At 38.6% G+C, this 14,567-nt stretch overlaps 1 protein-coding gene across 1 annotated transcript in view; it reads right to left on the bottom strand.

The window, feature by feature from the left end:
• The window catches only part of KPNA4 (karyopherin subunit alpha 4), a 59,011-nt gene extending 47,528 nt beyond the window's left edge, over positions 1–11,483 (bottom strand). Inside the window, exon 1 of the mRNA XM_069472994.1 lies at positions 11,140–11,483. Within this exon, the coding sequence (XP_069329095.1) occupies positions 11,140–11,208 (69 nt within the window). The 5' untranslated portion in view covers positions 11,209–11,483. The remainder of the gene's footprint in view (positions 1–11,139) is intronic.
• Positions 11,484–14,567: the final 3,084 nt, after the last annotated feature.

Genomic DNA, 14,567 nt, shown 5'->3' with positions numbered 1-14,567 from the left:
ACTGCTTAGAATTCAACTGTGACCCCCTAAGCAGTGGGAAGTTGTCACAGCCCCCCACTCATTTCTCTTAAGCCTTCTTTGTTGTTTTTAACATTACAGCTTTATTGAAATATAATTTACATACCATACAGTTCATCCGTTTAAAGTATACAATTCAGTAGCTTCTAGTGCATTCACAAAGTTGTGCGCTGATCATCACTACCTAACTCCAGATGACTGTCATTACCACAAAAAGCAGTGCCATACCCATCAGCAGTCATTCCCCATTTTCCCTTTGTCCCAATCCCTGGCAACCACAATTTATTTTCTGTCTCTATGGATTTGCCTATCCTGGACATTTCATATGGTGATAATTGTGAAATACTTATTTGGTCTTCATCCCATCTCCAGACATATAGCTCCTAAAATCCTAGAAATCTAGGGAGTGATAAGGGTGTCTCATTAGTATGCTAATGAGTTCACTGGGGGTCAGGATGAGGGCCAGTCAATGGAAAGACTGAGGTATTATTACACGGTTGGGACTTCCAGCCCTACCCTCCACCCCCCAAACCTCCAGGGAGGAGAAAGGAGCTGAAGATTAGGATGATCACTAATGGTCAATAATTTAACCTATCATGCCTACGTAATGGAAGCTTCCATAAAAACCCACACAGTCTGGATTCTGAGAACTTGCAGATAGCTGAACACGTTAGAGGTACCTGGAGGGTGGCATGCCCAGAGTATGCATGGAAACTCTGTACCCCTTCCTACATACCATATCTGGCTGTTCACCTGCATCCTTTGTAATCCTGTATAATAAACCAGTAAATTTAAGTAAAGCATTTCCCTGAGTTCTGTGAGCTGCTCTGCAAATAAATTGAACTTGAGGAAGGGGTCGTGGGAACGCTTATAGCCAGTTGGTAGGAAGCATAGGCCACAATCTACACTTGAATCTGCATCTGAAGTGGGGGACAGCCTTCTGAAACACTGAGCTCTGAACCTGTGATTTGACATTATCTTCAGGTAGACAGTGTCAGAATTAAATTGAATTAGTGGACACTCAGCTGGTGTCTGCTACAGAATTGATTGCTTGTCTGGTGAGTGGAAAAACCCCACACAAAGAGTGACTATAAGAGTGACTATAAGAGCAGAGTAGGAAAACCAGTTTTTTGCTGTATCTTCTCACATTAAATGGAACTATATAATAGAACATATGATCTTTTGTAACTAGCTTCTTTCAGGTAGCCTGTTTGCAGGATTCATCCATATTGTTGTTTTTTCCTACATATACATACTTATGAAGTTTAATTTACAAATTAGGCACAGTAAGAGATTAGCAACAATAACTAATAATAATGTAGAATAATATAACAATATACTATAATAAAAGTCATATAAATGTGCCTTTCTCTTTCTCTCAAAATATCTTATCGTACTGTACTCATCTATTTTTCTACCACAGTTGACTGCAGGTAACTGAAACTGCAGATATGAGGGACGGGGGATGGGACTACTGTATTTCATTCCTTTTTATGGCAGAACAATACTCCATTGTATGGACATACCACACTTTGTTTATCCATTCATCAGTTGATGGATATTTGGGTTGTTTCCTTGTTTTGGCTATTATGGATAATGCTGCTGTGAACATTCAGGTGCACAAACACAAGTTTTTGTGCAGACACATGTTTTAAATTCTCCTGGGTTTATATCTAGGAGTGGAACTGCTGGGTCACATGTTAACTATTTAACACATTAACTGTTAAGTGAGCTGTATTTAAATAACAGTAGTTTTGAGCCTGGGGCCTTGTGAAGCAAAACCTGGGCAAAACCCTGATTGGTTCATGAAAATCTTACTTGCTAATGTTCTTATTGTTACAATTAATATTGACAAATTAATTCTAAAAACACGGATTAAATGAATAGAAGTCAATTAAATTTTGTTTTTCATTAAATTAGAAAGGATTGTTTTATTTTTGAAGTTTTTATTCTATTTTTGTAATAAAACACCATGGCCCCATGGAAAAAACATTTTTTTCTAGTGTGGCAGTCAATGTGTTAATATTTTACTCTTTCAGTAACTGCCAAGTTACATTCCGAAGTGGCTGCAAAATTTTACATTCCCATCAGCCATGTGTGAAGGTTCTATTTTCTCCACATCCTCACCAACATTTGTTACTGTCTTTTTACATATTGCCATTCCAGTGGGTATTAAGTGGTATCTTATGGTTTTGATCTACATTTTCCTAATGACTAATGATGTTGAACATATTTTTATTTGTTATTGGTCTTAATTAAGCTTTTCATCAATAAAGATAATACTTGTTGATTTCTATTATTTGAAATGGGTGGGACCAGAAATCTCTCACATTTTTTCAGATTTTAGAATATTTGTATTATATTATCGAGCATCCCTAATCTAAAATCTGACATGCTCCAATAGGCATTTCCCTTGAAAGTCATTGCTGGTGCTCAAATTTCAGATTCTGGAACATTTTGGATTTCGGATTTTTGGACTTGGGGTGCTCAACCTATACTGTTATTGTTTTAAAGCTGGAGAACAGAGGAAATTGGGAAAATTATTCAAGATATTAAGAGGAAAAAATGTGAACAAATACCCTGATGCAAGATGTTTGATGAAACAGCTGATCAGCAATGAACCCAATTCTACAGATATACTTGTAATACAATGCACATGTACCTCTGCATAACATTCAAAAGTGAAACAAGGAACCAATCATCTATATCTGTATTGGATAGTGGTACTTTATAATTTTATCTTCAATAGGCGTTTTCTTCCTTTTTTCTTACTGTAACAGACCCCTCATTCTTGTGGCAAACCTGTGGTTTAAGTGGAGGTACCAACACCCTCCCACCCCCAACACAACCAGATAACCTTGCACTGGCCAATCACAGAACCATATTCCTCTATCCACAGTGATTAGTTCAGGTATAAGCCTGCAATCAAACAATGGCCAATCAAAAAGCCCTCCCTAGACTTTCACTAGTACTCATAATTAATGCCAGCTGTGACCCTGGACTTACTTGGTTATGAGAGCCAGATTCCCCCATTATGCTTAAACTAATTTGAGCTGGGTTTCTGTTCCCTAAAACATAACTACATAATATAAAAATCAGCTCTTTCAGCCTAAAGCTATCAGACTTAACTTTCAATATCAACATTATTGAAAAAAGATTTAAACCACTATTCTAAAGACCTACTAAAGAACCAGGAGTCATGTAACAATTATTTAAAAATCTTAAGACTATTACTTTGCTTATTTTTCTGGACAGCTGAAAGTAGCTAAAGAGGACCAGTGTAAAGAGGCAGGATGGGCTGCAAACAAGATAGGGACATTTGATACAACCAATCAGAGACCACTTAATGTAGGTCTTTCAGAATACAACTACTAAATTAAACAAATTTATGTAACAACTACTTCAAGGAACCACAAAGGCATATCATGAAAACTAAAACAAGTATTAAGAGTACCAGATAACTAAAGTTTTCATTAAAGAACAGGACACTGAGATAGAATATGATTTGCTTTCTAGTATTAGAAAATATGTCCATCACCAAATTAACAAACACTATATTATCTTAGGATTCTAAATTTTCTTAATAAAAATGTAATGAAATTCCCGGTTTGCCAAAATACAATACTTAAAATGTAATTATATTAAGTTTAATATAAATTAAATTTAGGGTAAAAATGACAGGTGATCAAATTTTGTTCTGATAGTGAATAAATATTAATAGTAATAGAAAAAAGTTTGTAGCATTTTTAATAATCAAGCTAATCTTGTAGTACCAGCAAATGTCAACAACCTTAAATCATTTTCATTATGGGTACTAAGTAGTGTGAATTAGAGGTAGAGCTGCTTTCTGGTCAAATTTACAATTTTGTGAGAAAACAGTTACAAAATCTACATAAAGCATTTACTAACCTACTTATAATAAAGGATTAGAGAAATGAAGTCAGAAACTAGTAATTTTGTGACAATTTGGCTGAAGTATGTGGGAGAAAGTAGGCTTCCAATTGACTGTTAAGAAGGGGAATAGGAAGCCTTCCCCAGTTTGTGTGATGTGATTTGGGTTATGGCACACAGTAGTACAAAAGGAATTCAAGCAAAATGTTATTCTGACATGGATCATAGGGGTTTACTTGGATATCATGCATGAAGTAAGTTGGGTGAAATAGTTAAGAGCTTCCATTCACTCTGCATGTACTTTATGCTAGGCACTGTTAAGCATTTTAATAGCTTAGAAAGATTAAGTTAACTTCTATAGTTATTAAACGGAGGAATCAGAATTCAAATCTAGGTCTAAGTGACTACATGGTCCATGTTCTTTTAACCCCTATACTATAAAGCCTTTTAAGAGCCTGTATTAATTAAAAGTGCCAAGTCATCTGTAACACAAACAATGATAAGAAATTAATACAGTGGTTCTCAAAGTATGGTCCACAGACCCCTGTGTGGGCACTGAGACCTTTACAGAGTCCACAAGGTCAAAACTATTTTCCTAATACTACCACTAATACGTTTTTATTATGTTAACATTTGAATTAATGCCATGAGGTTAAGATTACTGCGCTTTGCCATAAATTAAGGCAATGGTATCAGGCTGTAATAGTACTCATTGTAGTTCACAGTTAAACAAAAAAAAAAAGCCAGCTCACTTACGAATATCCTTGATGAAACAGTAAAAACTGATTATTTTATTAAATACCGGTCTTTTCAATTGTGTGATAAAATGGAGATTATACACAAACCACTTCCACACCATAGCAACTTCTATAGTACGATGGCTGTCTCAAGGAAAAAGTACTTGTGCAATTGAGTTGAGAATTGACCTGGCCACTTTTTTCATGGAACACCACTTTTACTTGAAACAACGACTGACAGACAAATTATGGTTATTCAGACTTAGTGTCTGGCAGATGTTTTCACAAAAATGAGCAAAGTGAGCCTACGGCTTCAAGGAAAACAATTTAAAGCATTTACTGCTAATGATAAAATGTGAGCTTTCAAGTGAAAATTAGAATTTTAGAAAACTTGTGTCCACCACTGTGAGCCTGCCAGATTCCCAGTACTTAAAGATTTTTTCTGAACTGTGTGGTGACATTGAGTTTTTTTCATTGTATAATAAAATGGGTCAGCATTTATTTGGAAGATCTGCATAACACAGTGACATAATGTTTTCCAAATGACCCAATACATAATGTTACAAAATCAGACATGGGTAAAAGATACATTTGAAGTGCAAGACAGACCAATGGATTTTAATTTAACAGTGTAAGAAAAATTTGCTGATGTGGCTTAGATTCTATATTGCAACTAATCTTTTAAAAACTACCACTGTGGACTTATGGTGTAGTATCAAATAATAATCTCCCATAATTATCCTGAAAAGGCTATTAAAACATACCTCCCCCCTTTTTCAACTGCTTATCTGTGTGAAAGTGGGCTATTCTTCATATACTTCAACTAAAACAGTACATCAGAAAAGACTGAATTCATAAATAGATATGAGAATTCAGCTGTCTTCTCTTAAGCCAAACATTAAACAGTCTTGAAAAAAATGTTAAACAGGACCACTCTTCTCACTAAATATTTTTGGGTTTGCAAAGTGAATTATTTTTCATTAAAATTTTATATTTATGTAAAATACATTACTTTCATATGAAGAATATTTTTTAAAATTCTTAATTTTAATTTCTAAAACGGTAAATTATTGATAGAAACCCACAAACAAAAGCTCTCCCAGGGTCCTTAATTTTTAACAGTGTAAACAGGTCTTGAACCCCAAACCTTTGAAAACTTCCGACTAAGGCCATTACAAACATATATAGTATTTTTCTTATTTTGAAGGTGCCAACATCAAGATTGCTCTCACGTTAACTATGGAAAAAGTGACTCTCCCCTAACCCTGTCTTTTACCAAATCTAAATGGAAAGGACAGAAAATGGATTGTGTTCCCTAGTGTTTAATGTCCACAAAATGATACACAATTTCCAAAAACCAATCTGGGAGAAAATGAAAACACTTGCTGAATACCTTTTTTACCTTATGGACTATGGACTATGCTAGGTGCTTTCACATAAGATCTTTTAATCAAATTTGAGACTTGCATTAAGTCTGAGAGAAGTCAATGGGAAGAAGTGTGGTAGAGTACAAAAAGTATAGACTCTACTTTGACACACTTGAGTTAAAATCATTCCCTTGAATGTTATCCTAATAAGTCAGAAGAGTTTCTTCTTCCTTAAAATGAACTCAATAATTCCCATCTATAAGATTGCAAGAAATGAGAATTCAGTTAAAAGCATATACAATAGGTGCTCAAGAAGTTCCCTTCAATTATACTCCTCTCCTCTTTTCCAAAACTAAACCAGGGAGTACCAAAATCAGCAATCAAGGTTAAATTTAATGACGTGATCTCATTTCATTATTATAGGTTTCAAATAGAAGAATGCTGCTCCAGAAAACATTTTAAGGACCCACAACCAACTATCAGGTATTAGGAATCAATGTTTAAAAACGACCTATGCATTTTTTCTAAAGTAGTTTCATTCTTTTAAATCTGTATCATTCCTACAATTCTTTCCAATCTTGTATACTTATTTGACATACTAATGACTATGAAAAACAAGGACATCTTGATATTTCTAAGAAAACTATAAATGAAGCAATTCTGAAATTTGTTGCCTTGTAAACAAGGAAAGCTGGCAGGAAGCACAACAATAATTTAATTCCTAACTGTATTTCTATCAGATATTTCATATTGTCACATGGTTGGACTATTATATGAAAAATTAGACAGTAGTTATTTTAAGTATAGTAAATATGTTCCAAGATTTGTGATGAGAAAGGTCAGTCTCTAAAAGTTAACAAGACTTAATAGCTTAACAATGCCTTTCACTCCGTACACTTTAACAAATCACCAAGGCTATTTCAAAACAACAAAACAGCTGATCAATTTATTAAACTTTTGCCAACCAAACAACTTTTTAAGAAGCGTTCAAACTGACTTCATATTACATGTTGGGTGAACAACCACAAGTTTCTAGTTATGTAGCATTTTAATATTCTTTTATATTTAGGGTTGTTTTCTTGAAATTATGTTTTTATAAGATACAATTATTTTTCTAACATATCTTACACTCTATGTGACTCTGGATATTCTCAGAATTTCCACAAAAACTATGCAGGTTTATTAGAAAGTCTACAAGAGAATTTCCCTCTACTTTAAAAACATAAATTGGATGAGTACGATTTGCTTTATCCTGGAAAATTTTTTATTTGAAGTTTTGTTACTACCCATTTCCTGTGTTGCACTGTGTACCCTCTATCTATGGTTACTCTTCTCAACTAATACTGGAGATCCTCTACCACACTGAAGGGAAGAAGCCACGCATTGACGGATATTATTTGACAGTTCCTAAAAATTATTTTAGATGGATATTCACATATGCCTTCTTTGATGCTTCTGTCTTTCAAGAAAGTTAGCGTGACCGTATTTTGGAGGAGCCAGAATGGTAGACTGAAAAGTAGTAATGAATATCAGATTGAAAGCTAAGAATCAGTTTCAACTCTAAAACTTAGGACTTTAGAAGGATCAGTAACTCCCCATGCCCAAACTGCCCTTCCATGAGCAACTACATGTCTCTGTATTAAAACCTTTTCCCATTAATTGTTCAATATAACTTAATTTATACATGCACATAGAGAAAAAAGAGCCAACTGCAAATATGGAAGGAAGAGACTCAATTATACTGAATCCTATTAAATCTCCACCCCCACCCCTCAAACAGAAAAGCTGAAGGTGATAAAACGCTCTGAGAACTGCCAGGCATCTTCCTAACATTAACCTATTAATCTTTACAACACTCATGAAGCAGATGTCAAGTACCTCTAGTTTTACAGATGAAAGAACCATAAGACTGATTTCTCCCTAGGTCACACACAAAGTTAGAGATCAGATTAAACGAAAATCTAGGACTTTGTACTCTTCATCATTTCTAATCAAACAAACTGTTAGATCGAACCAAAACAAAAACCTACAATTTTCTCACTCTGTATGCTATACTCTCTATATAATGCTGTCCAGTAAGGTGGACATGTGGCCGTTAAGCACTTGAAATGCAGCTAGTCCGAATGGAGATACGCTGTAACTGTAAAATATAAACTGAATTTTGAAAACAGTATGAGAGAAATACCTCATTAATTTTTTTTACATGTATTAGATGTTGCAAGGGTATTTTGGATATATTGGATTAAATAAAATTTATTGGACAGCACTGGTCCATACTTCTTTCCAAAGACCTACCAATGAACAGATGTCATCTTTAGACCTAAACCAAAAAGCAATTATTTCCTTAGAATTTGTTGTATTCTACATACATTATGTACATAACACAACATAGTAACCATATCTGGAGGGGGATAAAATGCCCACAAGTGTTTTGAGAAATACAGGCATACATGTGATTAACAAATACACAAAATAGACTATTATAGTGTTCTCTAAGGATAATAAAAGATATTTCTATATCATTACAAGTATATGTGACATTAAGTAAGTCACAGTGAAGAGAAAGTATGACTTTTCCATTAGAGTCTTCTATCATTTCCTTAGATGGAAAAGAAAATATTCCTATTTCTAACGTACATACAGGGATACCAAAGTCACCAGAGGATGCCCATAAGGCACTATGAACTTCTCAAAAGAAAAAAAAAAATCTGCCATGTCTATATATAGGTATTTTTAAAAAGTCACATAATAGTCTTCTAATACAGACTCAGCACTTAATCTAATTTCGACTAAAATGGTAAAGATACAAAGTAAGGTGAAACATCAATTTTAACAATAAGGACAACTTCAGAAAATAGTATGGCAATCTCACAAAAGGTTAAACATAAAATTTCTATATGATCCAACAATTCCACTCCTAGATATATAACCAAGAGAAATGAAAACATACATCCACACAAAAAGCACACATGAATGTTCATACCAACATTATGTGTAATAGCTAAAAAGTGAAAACAACGCAAACGTCAATGAACTGATGAACGGATAAACAAAATGCGGTAAATGCATATGCTGGAATATCATTCAGCTCTAAGAAGGAATGAAGCACTGATACATTCTTGTTACAACATAAATGAACCTTGAAAACATTACACTACTTGAAAGAAGTCAGTCACAAAAGACCACAAATCATATAATTCCATTTATATGAAATGTCCAGAATCGGCAAATCTAACAAGCCAGAAAGTGGCTGCCTAGGGCTGGGGTAGTTGGGAAATGGAGAGTGATTGCTCATGAGTACAGGATTCCTTTTGGGGTGGTGAAAATGTTCAAAGATTGACTGTGGTGTTGGTTACACAATTATGTGAATACACGTGAAGCTTCTTTAAATGGGTGAATTGTATGGTATGTGAATTACACCTCAATGAAGCTGTTAGAAAAATGAAGCCAAAAATGTGGAGGGGGGTGATTATAGGGATTTGTCAAGCACCTAATTGCTATTTTGTGGATTTTGTTACTTTGTGGTACTCATCAGTTTTTAAGTTTTGTGGGCTTTTTAATCATTCCAAGTAACTATTCATATTAGCAAAAAAATTCGTCAATACTGTTGCACAACTAGATAAATTTATTGAAAATCATAAACTGTACATTTAAAAAGCTGATTTTTATGGCATGTGAATTACCTCAATAAAGATGTTAAATTTTTGTATTAAAAAAGGATCACAAGAATAACACATCTCATGTTAATCTTAAAACAATCACAAAACTAAAAGCCACACCCCCAGACACTTAATAGTCCCTCAAACTATGAAACCCATTAAGACATCAACAAACTACCTTAGAGATTAAATAGCTTTGTGAAAAGCCCCCAAAATACCTCAGTCAAGCAAATGCTCCAGTTCAGAAACAGGCCATGGGAATTTGAAGATTTAATTATAAAAATGTACACAGGCACAACATAAAAAATACTACTTGACCACTCTCTCTTAAAAGCTAAACTCCCGATTCAGATGTAGAATGAAGTATTAAAAAAAAACAAAAAAAACACTTATTTACCTAAACCCTGAAAAACTGAAGAGAAGTCTTCTATCAAAAATCTCAGTGGGATGTGTGTGGGTATGTGTGTTTGTGTAACACATACACTTTTATGTAGACTGAGAACCTCGGGAGCAGCTGAATCTAAGACAATGAAGCTTTTTTTTTTCTTTTTAAATAATAAAACGTTATAGTGCCATTCCATAGCCCACCCCATCCCCCACTACCACCACCAGCAGGTGGAGGGAAAGGATACTGTAGACTAGAGGATGACAGCTTTGTATAACCCTTTGGACTTTATATGTAAGAATGCAGCTGGTGGTCTCCTCTCAGGAGGGGGTAAAGAGATTTGAGGACAAGCTGAAATAAGGGGTATCCTTTGCCTGGAAGAGGGCACACCGTGAGCCACATCTTGAATCAGCTATATCCACAGTAAAACACAGGCCGCTGGAAGGCACTGTTAGCATCACCAGGATGGCCTCTCACGCCGGGGGGTGTTTTTTTCAACGGAGAAGTTGACTCCTGTAGTTTGGATATTGGGGGGAGGCAGGGGTAAAGTGGGAGTCGGGAAGACCAGAAAAAATGCCTTTAAGTGGAGACGCCTCAGGCCTCGCTGAGGAAGTTCCGTGCCCCAGTCGGTCGCCGCACAGTCGCACCCCCAGCCCCCACCGCCCTCCTTCCCGCGGCGCCAGTCGTCGGTGGCCGAGCGAGAGCCGGAATCTCTGCCGCTGCCGGGGAGGGGGCCGGCCCGGCCGGGGCAGAGGCGGCCGCGCACGCCCGCCTCCTCTGGACTCGCCGGGCCCGGCCTCCCCGCTGCGCGGCCCAGCCCCTCGCACCCGCGTCGGGCCGGCTCCGCGGGGCAGGCCTAGGCCGCGCCGGCTGTACCCGGGCACCTCGCTCCCCGGCGGAGGCGGAGCAGGCCCGACACAAACTTCCCGGCGCGTTAGCACAGGCGTCACGGACGGGCCGGCCCCCAGCGCCATTCCCCCGCGGCCGGCGGCGGCTCCCGCCCCTACTCCCCACACTCAGGGTCCCGGCGGAGACCGGCCCGAGGCCCACAGCCCCCACCCCTCCGGCGCCCCTGAGTTTACCTCCAAGTCGCGGCCTTTGTTCTTGAAATTCTTGAGCCGTTGGTTGTCCAGTTTCTCGTTGTCCGCCATGGCCGGGCCGGTGACTCCTTCCCCCGCCCGGGCCCCGCGGGATCCGCCCCAACCACCGCGCCGCACCGACACTCCCAGGAACCGGGCCGCCGCCTCAGCTGCTATGCCCGCCGCTCCGCCGCTTCCTTCCTCCTCTCACTGGCCTCCGGCGCGGCGTTCTCCTCCTCTCCCCTCCCGCCCTAACCCCGGAGCGACGGCAGCTCCGGCAAAGACAACTGCGGGGCCGGGCGGCGGCAACGGCGGCGGAATGTGCTGCCGGCTGAGAGGGGGAGGCAGCCTCGATCTGAGGGCCGAGGCGCCGCGGCCACGCCCATCGCCGCCAGCCCAGCTCGCCGATTGGCCAACTAGGCTCCGGTGCGTTCGACCAATCAGAAGGGGCAATGGAGAGCGGGGGCGGAAAAGAACGAACGGAAAGGGGAAGCGGGTGACGCTAGGAGGAGAGGACCGGGGGCCTGAAGGGTTGGGAAGAGGAGGGGTGCAGTGGGGGCAGGCCGGGAGGGACCACGTGCCTCCGGAGAGAGGGGGAGGAAGCGAAAGAGAAGTAGACAGGTTGGGAAGAAGAAGGAAGGGTTGGCGAGTTGGTTTGCTCCGGTTGTCAGGGCAGCCTCAGACGTCGGGGGTCCAGGGTAGAAACCGAGTTAAAGTAACGTTCTTTTCTTCTCGTGTCGGTCTTCTTTTCCAGGGCATTCCTTGCACGCTCCGCTCTTTAGCAGGTCGTAGAGCTGAGCCTCGGCTCTATGCGGGTCGAGAACCCCTAGCTGCATTCGCTGACAGGGGCCCTTGCCGTCTGAGGGCCGGGTCTTGGGGCCAGGACTGACAAGGGCTGACGGGCATTCAGGAGTCTCAGTGGAAAGGGAGAGGGACGGTGAGTGGAAAAGGAAAGGGGATCGTTAGATGAACCTGATTCATCCTTTCTGACAGAGTGCCCGCAACAGATAGGAACTTAGGGATCCTGGGATGACACCACTTCCTAGGTATTTCATCTTAGAAAGTTAAAGAAGCTACTTGACCGCAGAGTATTAACTTCTGGAGGGCGGGGCCCATGGCACCTGACATAGTAATGTAATAGTGTAACTCTGTTGAGAAAGGAAATGAATTCCAAGGATACCATATTTACCGGGAACATGATCAGAGGCAAATAATACAAGGCACAAAAGAACATGTTTAAAAATTTCAGAAAACTGTACGAGGAAATTATTTTAAAATATATTTAAATAACAACGAATAGCACCTCAAATGTGCAAGGATATGTGAAGTAGTAACTCGGAGTCGGAAGCAAAGAATAGAGGTATTGGGTGTGTTTGAACTTGGTAAGATAGGGGAGGAAACCCTGATACAAACTTCTCTGGGCACTTTGCTGGTCTTTTTAGTATACATTTTTTAGTAGAACAACGTGCAGAAACAAACGTTTCAAATGCCAGTGTTTCTTAGGAAACACTTTTGAAGTCGTAGGAGGGAAAAAAAATTAAATTTAAAAAGGAAGAGGTCAGTGGGTTTAACCAACATAAACGACTGACTTTCCTTTGGGGGAGAGGGAATGAAGAGAGCTGGAGTACTTCAGGAGTCCTAGGACAGGATGTTATAATGGGTGAGGGGAAGGTAAAAACTGAGGAGCAGAGTAATACCTTTAAAGTTCACCATACTGTGTATATTTTCAGCTGGACTATAGCAAACAGAAGCTGTGCCTGGAAATAATTCACACAGAAGGTTAACTGGAATGTAAATTCAATGCAGATCTTAAAATACAAGTGATGAAGTTTATTATAAATTGTTATTCTCCAAAGACTCATTTAATTAAAGTAACATTATATTTGCATGCTAGAGCTCTGATGTTTTTCAAAATGAGTTTAGGATAAGAAAATTCACTTGAAAATCTGGAATATATGTGTATTTTCCACCATCATGGATTTTGTCATAAGCAGAGTGCAAGAAAACAAACCACTGGTGAATTCCCCATGATTGGAAGTTATTGTGTCAACATACGTGTATGGATGAATATTTTGTACTTTTTGGAATAAATGTCATAAAAGCTTTCATGATAAAGTTTGTAGAATTGTCTACTGTTATATGTCTTCATGTCTCCCAGCTACAACTGGTTGTCTCTGATGATTAAACAACCCAATATTCTCTCAGCAGAATACACCTAAAAACCTGAGAGAGATGCAATACAAATAGGAAATAGCCACAACTTGTAATTCTATTTATTTAATGTCTTACTAAGGTCTGTATTTCTCTCTAGACAGTAAGCTCTCTGAAGTCAAGGACCATATTTTTTGTTGTTGTTGTTCACTACTGTATATCCAGTAGCTAATAGTACTTGGCATATAGTACATACTCAGGACTGTTTGTCGCTGAATCAAGCTTTATTGAATGTTGTGTCCCCGATTTCTTGATAAAAATGTGGATTGACTTATAATTGCTTCTAATTTACACTGAGTTCCTTCTGTGAATTCTTGATTTGGTGTCATGCTCATTCCGGGGTTAAAGTTTAGGGAATAAATCAGACAAAATTTTAGGAAGGAACCCCCTACATGTTTAAAAGTAGTGGTGATATACTTTGTTAAGCAATTATCCTTAATTACAATTCTTAGGTAGTCTGTTTCTTGGCCTAAATTTTTCACTTGAAGTTGTCACTACTCGTTTTAGTGTCTGTACCAGTTATTCCCAGATAGAAGATACATAACTTATTAAAGGGGAAAAGAAGTTCTTCAGGGAGCTTGTTAATAGCTCTAAATGCAGATTGGCAACATAATTGGCAAGATATAGTAGCTCTAACTCTGGTTAGGAGGTTTCAGAAATTTAACTTGCTGAGCTAAGGAAATAGTAAAATGCAGAATCATTAATACCATGTCAACACTATCTTAGTTTGGGCTGCTATAATAAATTACCATATACTCGGTGGCTTAAACCACAAACATTTGCTTCTCAGGGTTCTGGAAGACATGAAGTCCTATTTCAAGGCAGATCTGGTGTCTGGTGAGGGCTTGTTTCTTGGAGATAGCTGTCTTCTCATTGTATCCTATGTTGGAGAGTAGCCAGAGAGAAAGCTTTCTTGCCTCTTCAAATAAGGGCCCTAATATCACTCATGAAGGCTATACCCTCATGACTTCATTGCCTCCCAAAGGCCTCATCTCTTAATGCCATCACATTGGGGGTTAGGATTTCACAATGAATTTTGGGAGGACACTCAGACTATAACAAACAGACTATTTAACAAAGATACTTTTTGTGTGTATAAAGTGTAGTCATAGTCAAACACTACAAAATCTATTCTGTATGTAAGACCTGTTTTCAAATAGGCTATTCAATGTTAGATAACCTAACCTCTTGACTGGTTATTACCTTTGGCATAAGGAAAG

This window comes from Eulemur rufifrons, chromosome 7 (assembly GCF_041146395.1).
Source record: "Eulemur rufifrons isolate Redbay chromosome 7, OSU_ERuf_1, whole genome shotgun sequence".
Lineage (NCBI taxonomy): Eukaryota > Metazoa > Chordata > Mammalia > Primates > Lemuridae > Eulemur > Eulemur rufifrons.
This window is presented reverse-complemented; position numbering and strand designations above follow the sequence as displayed.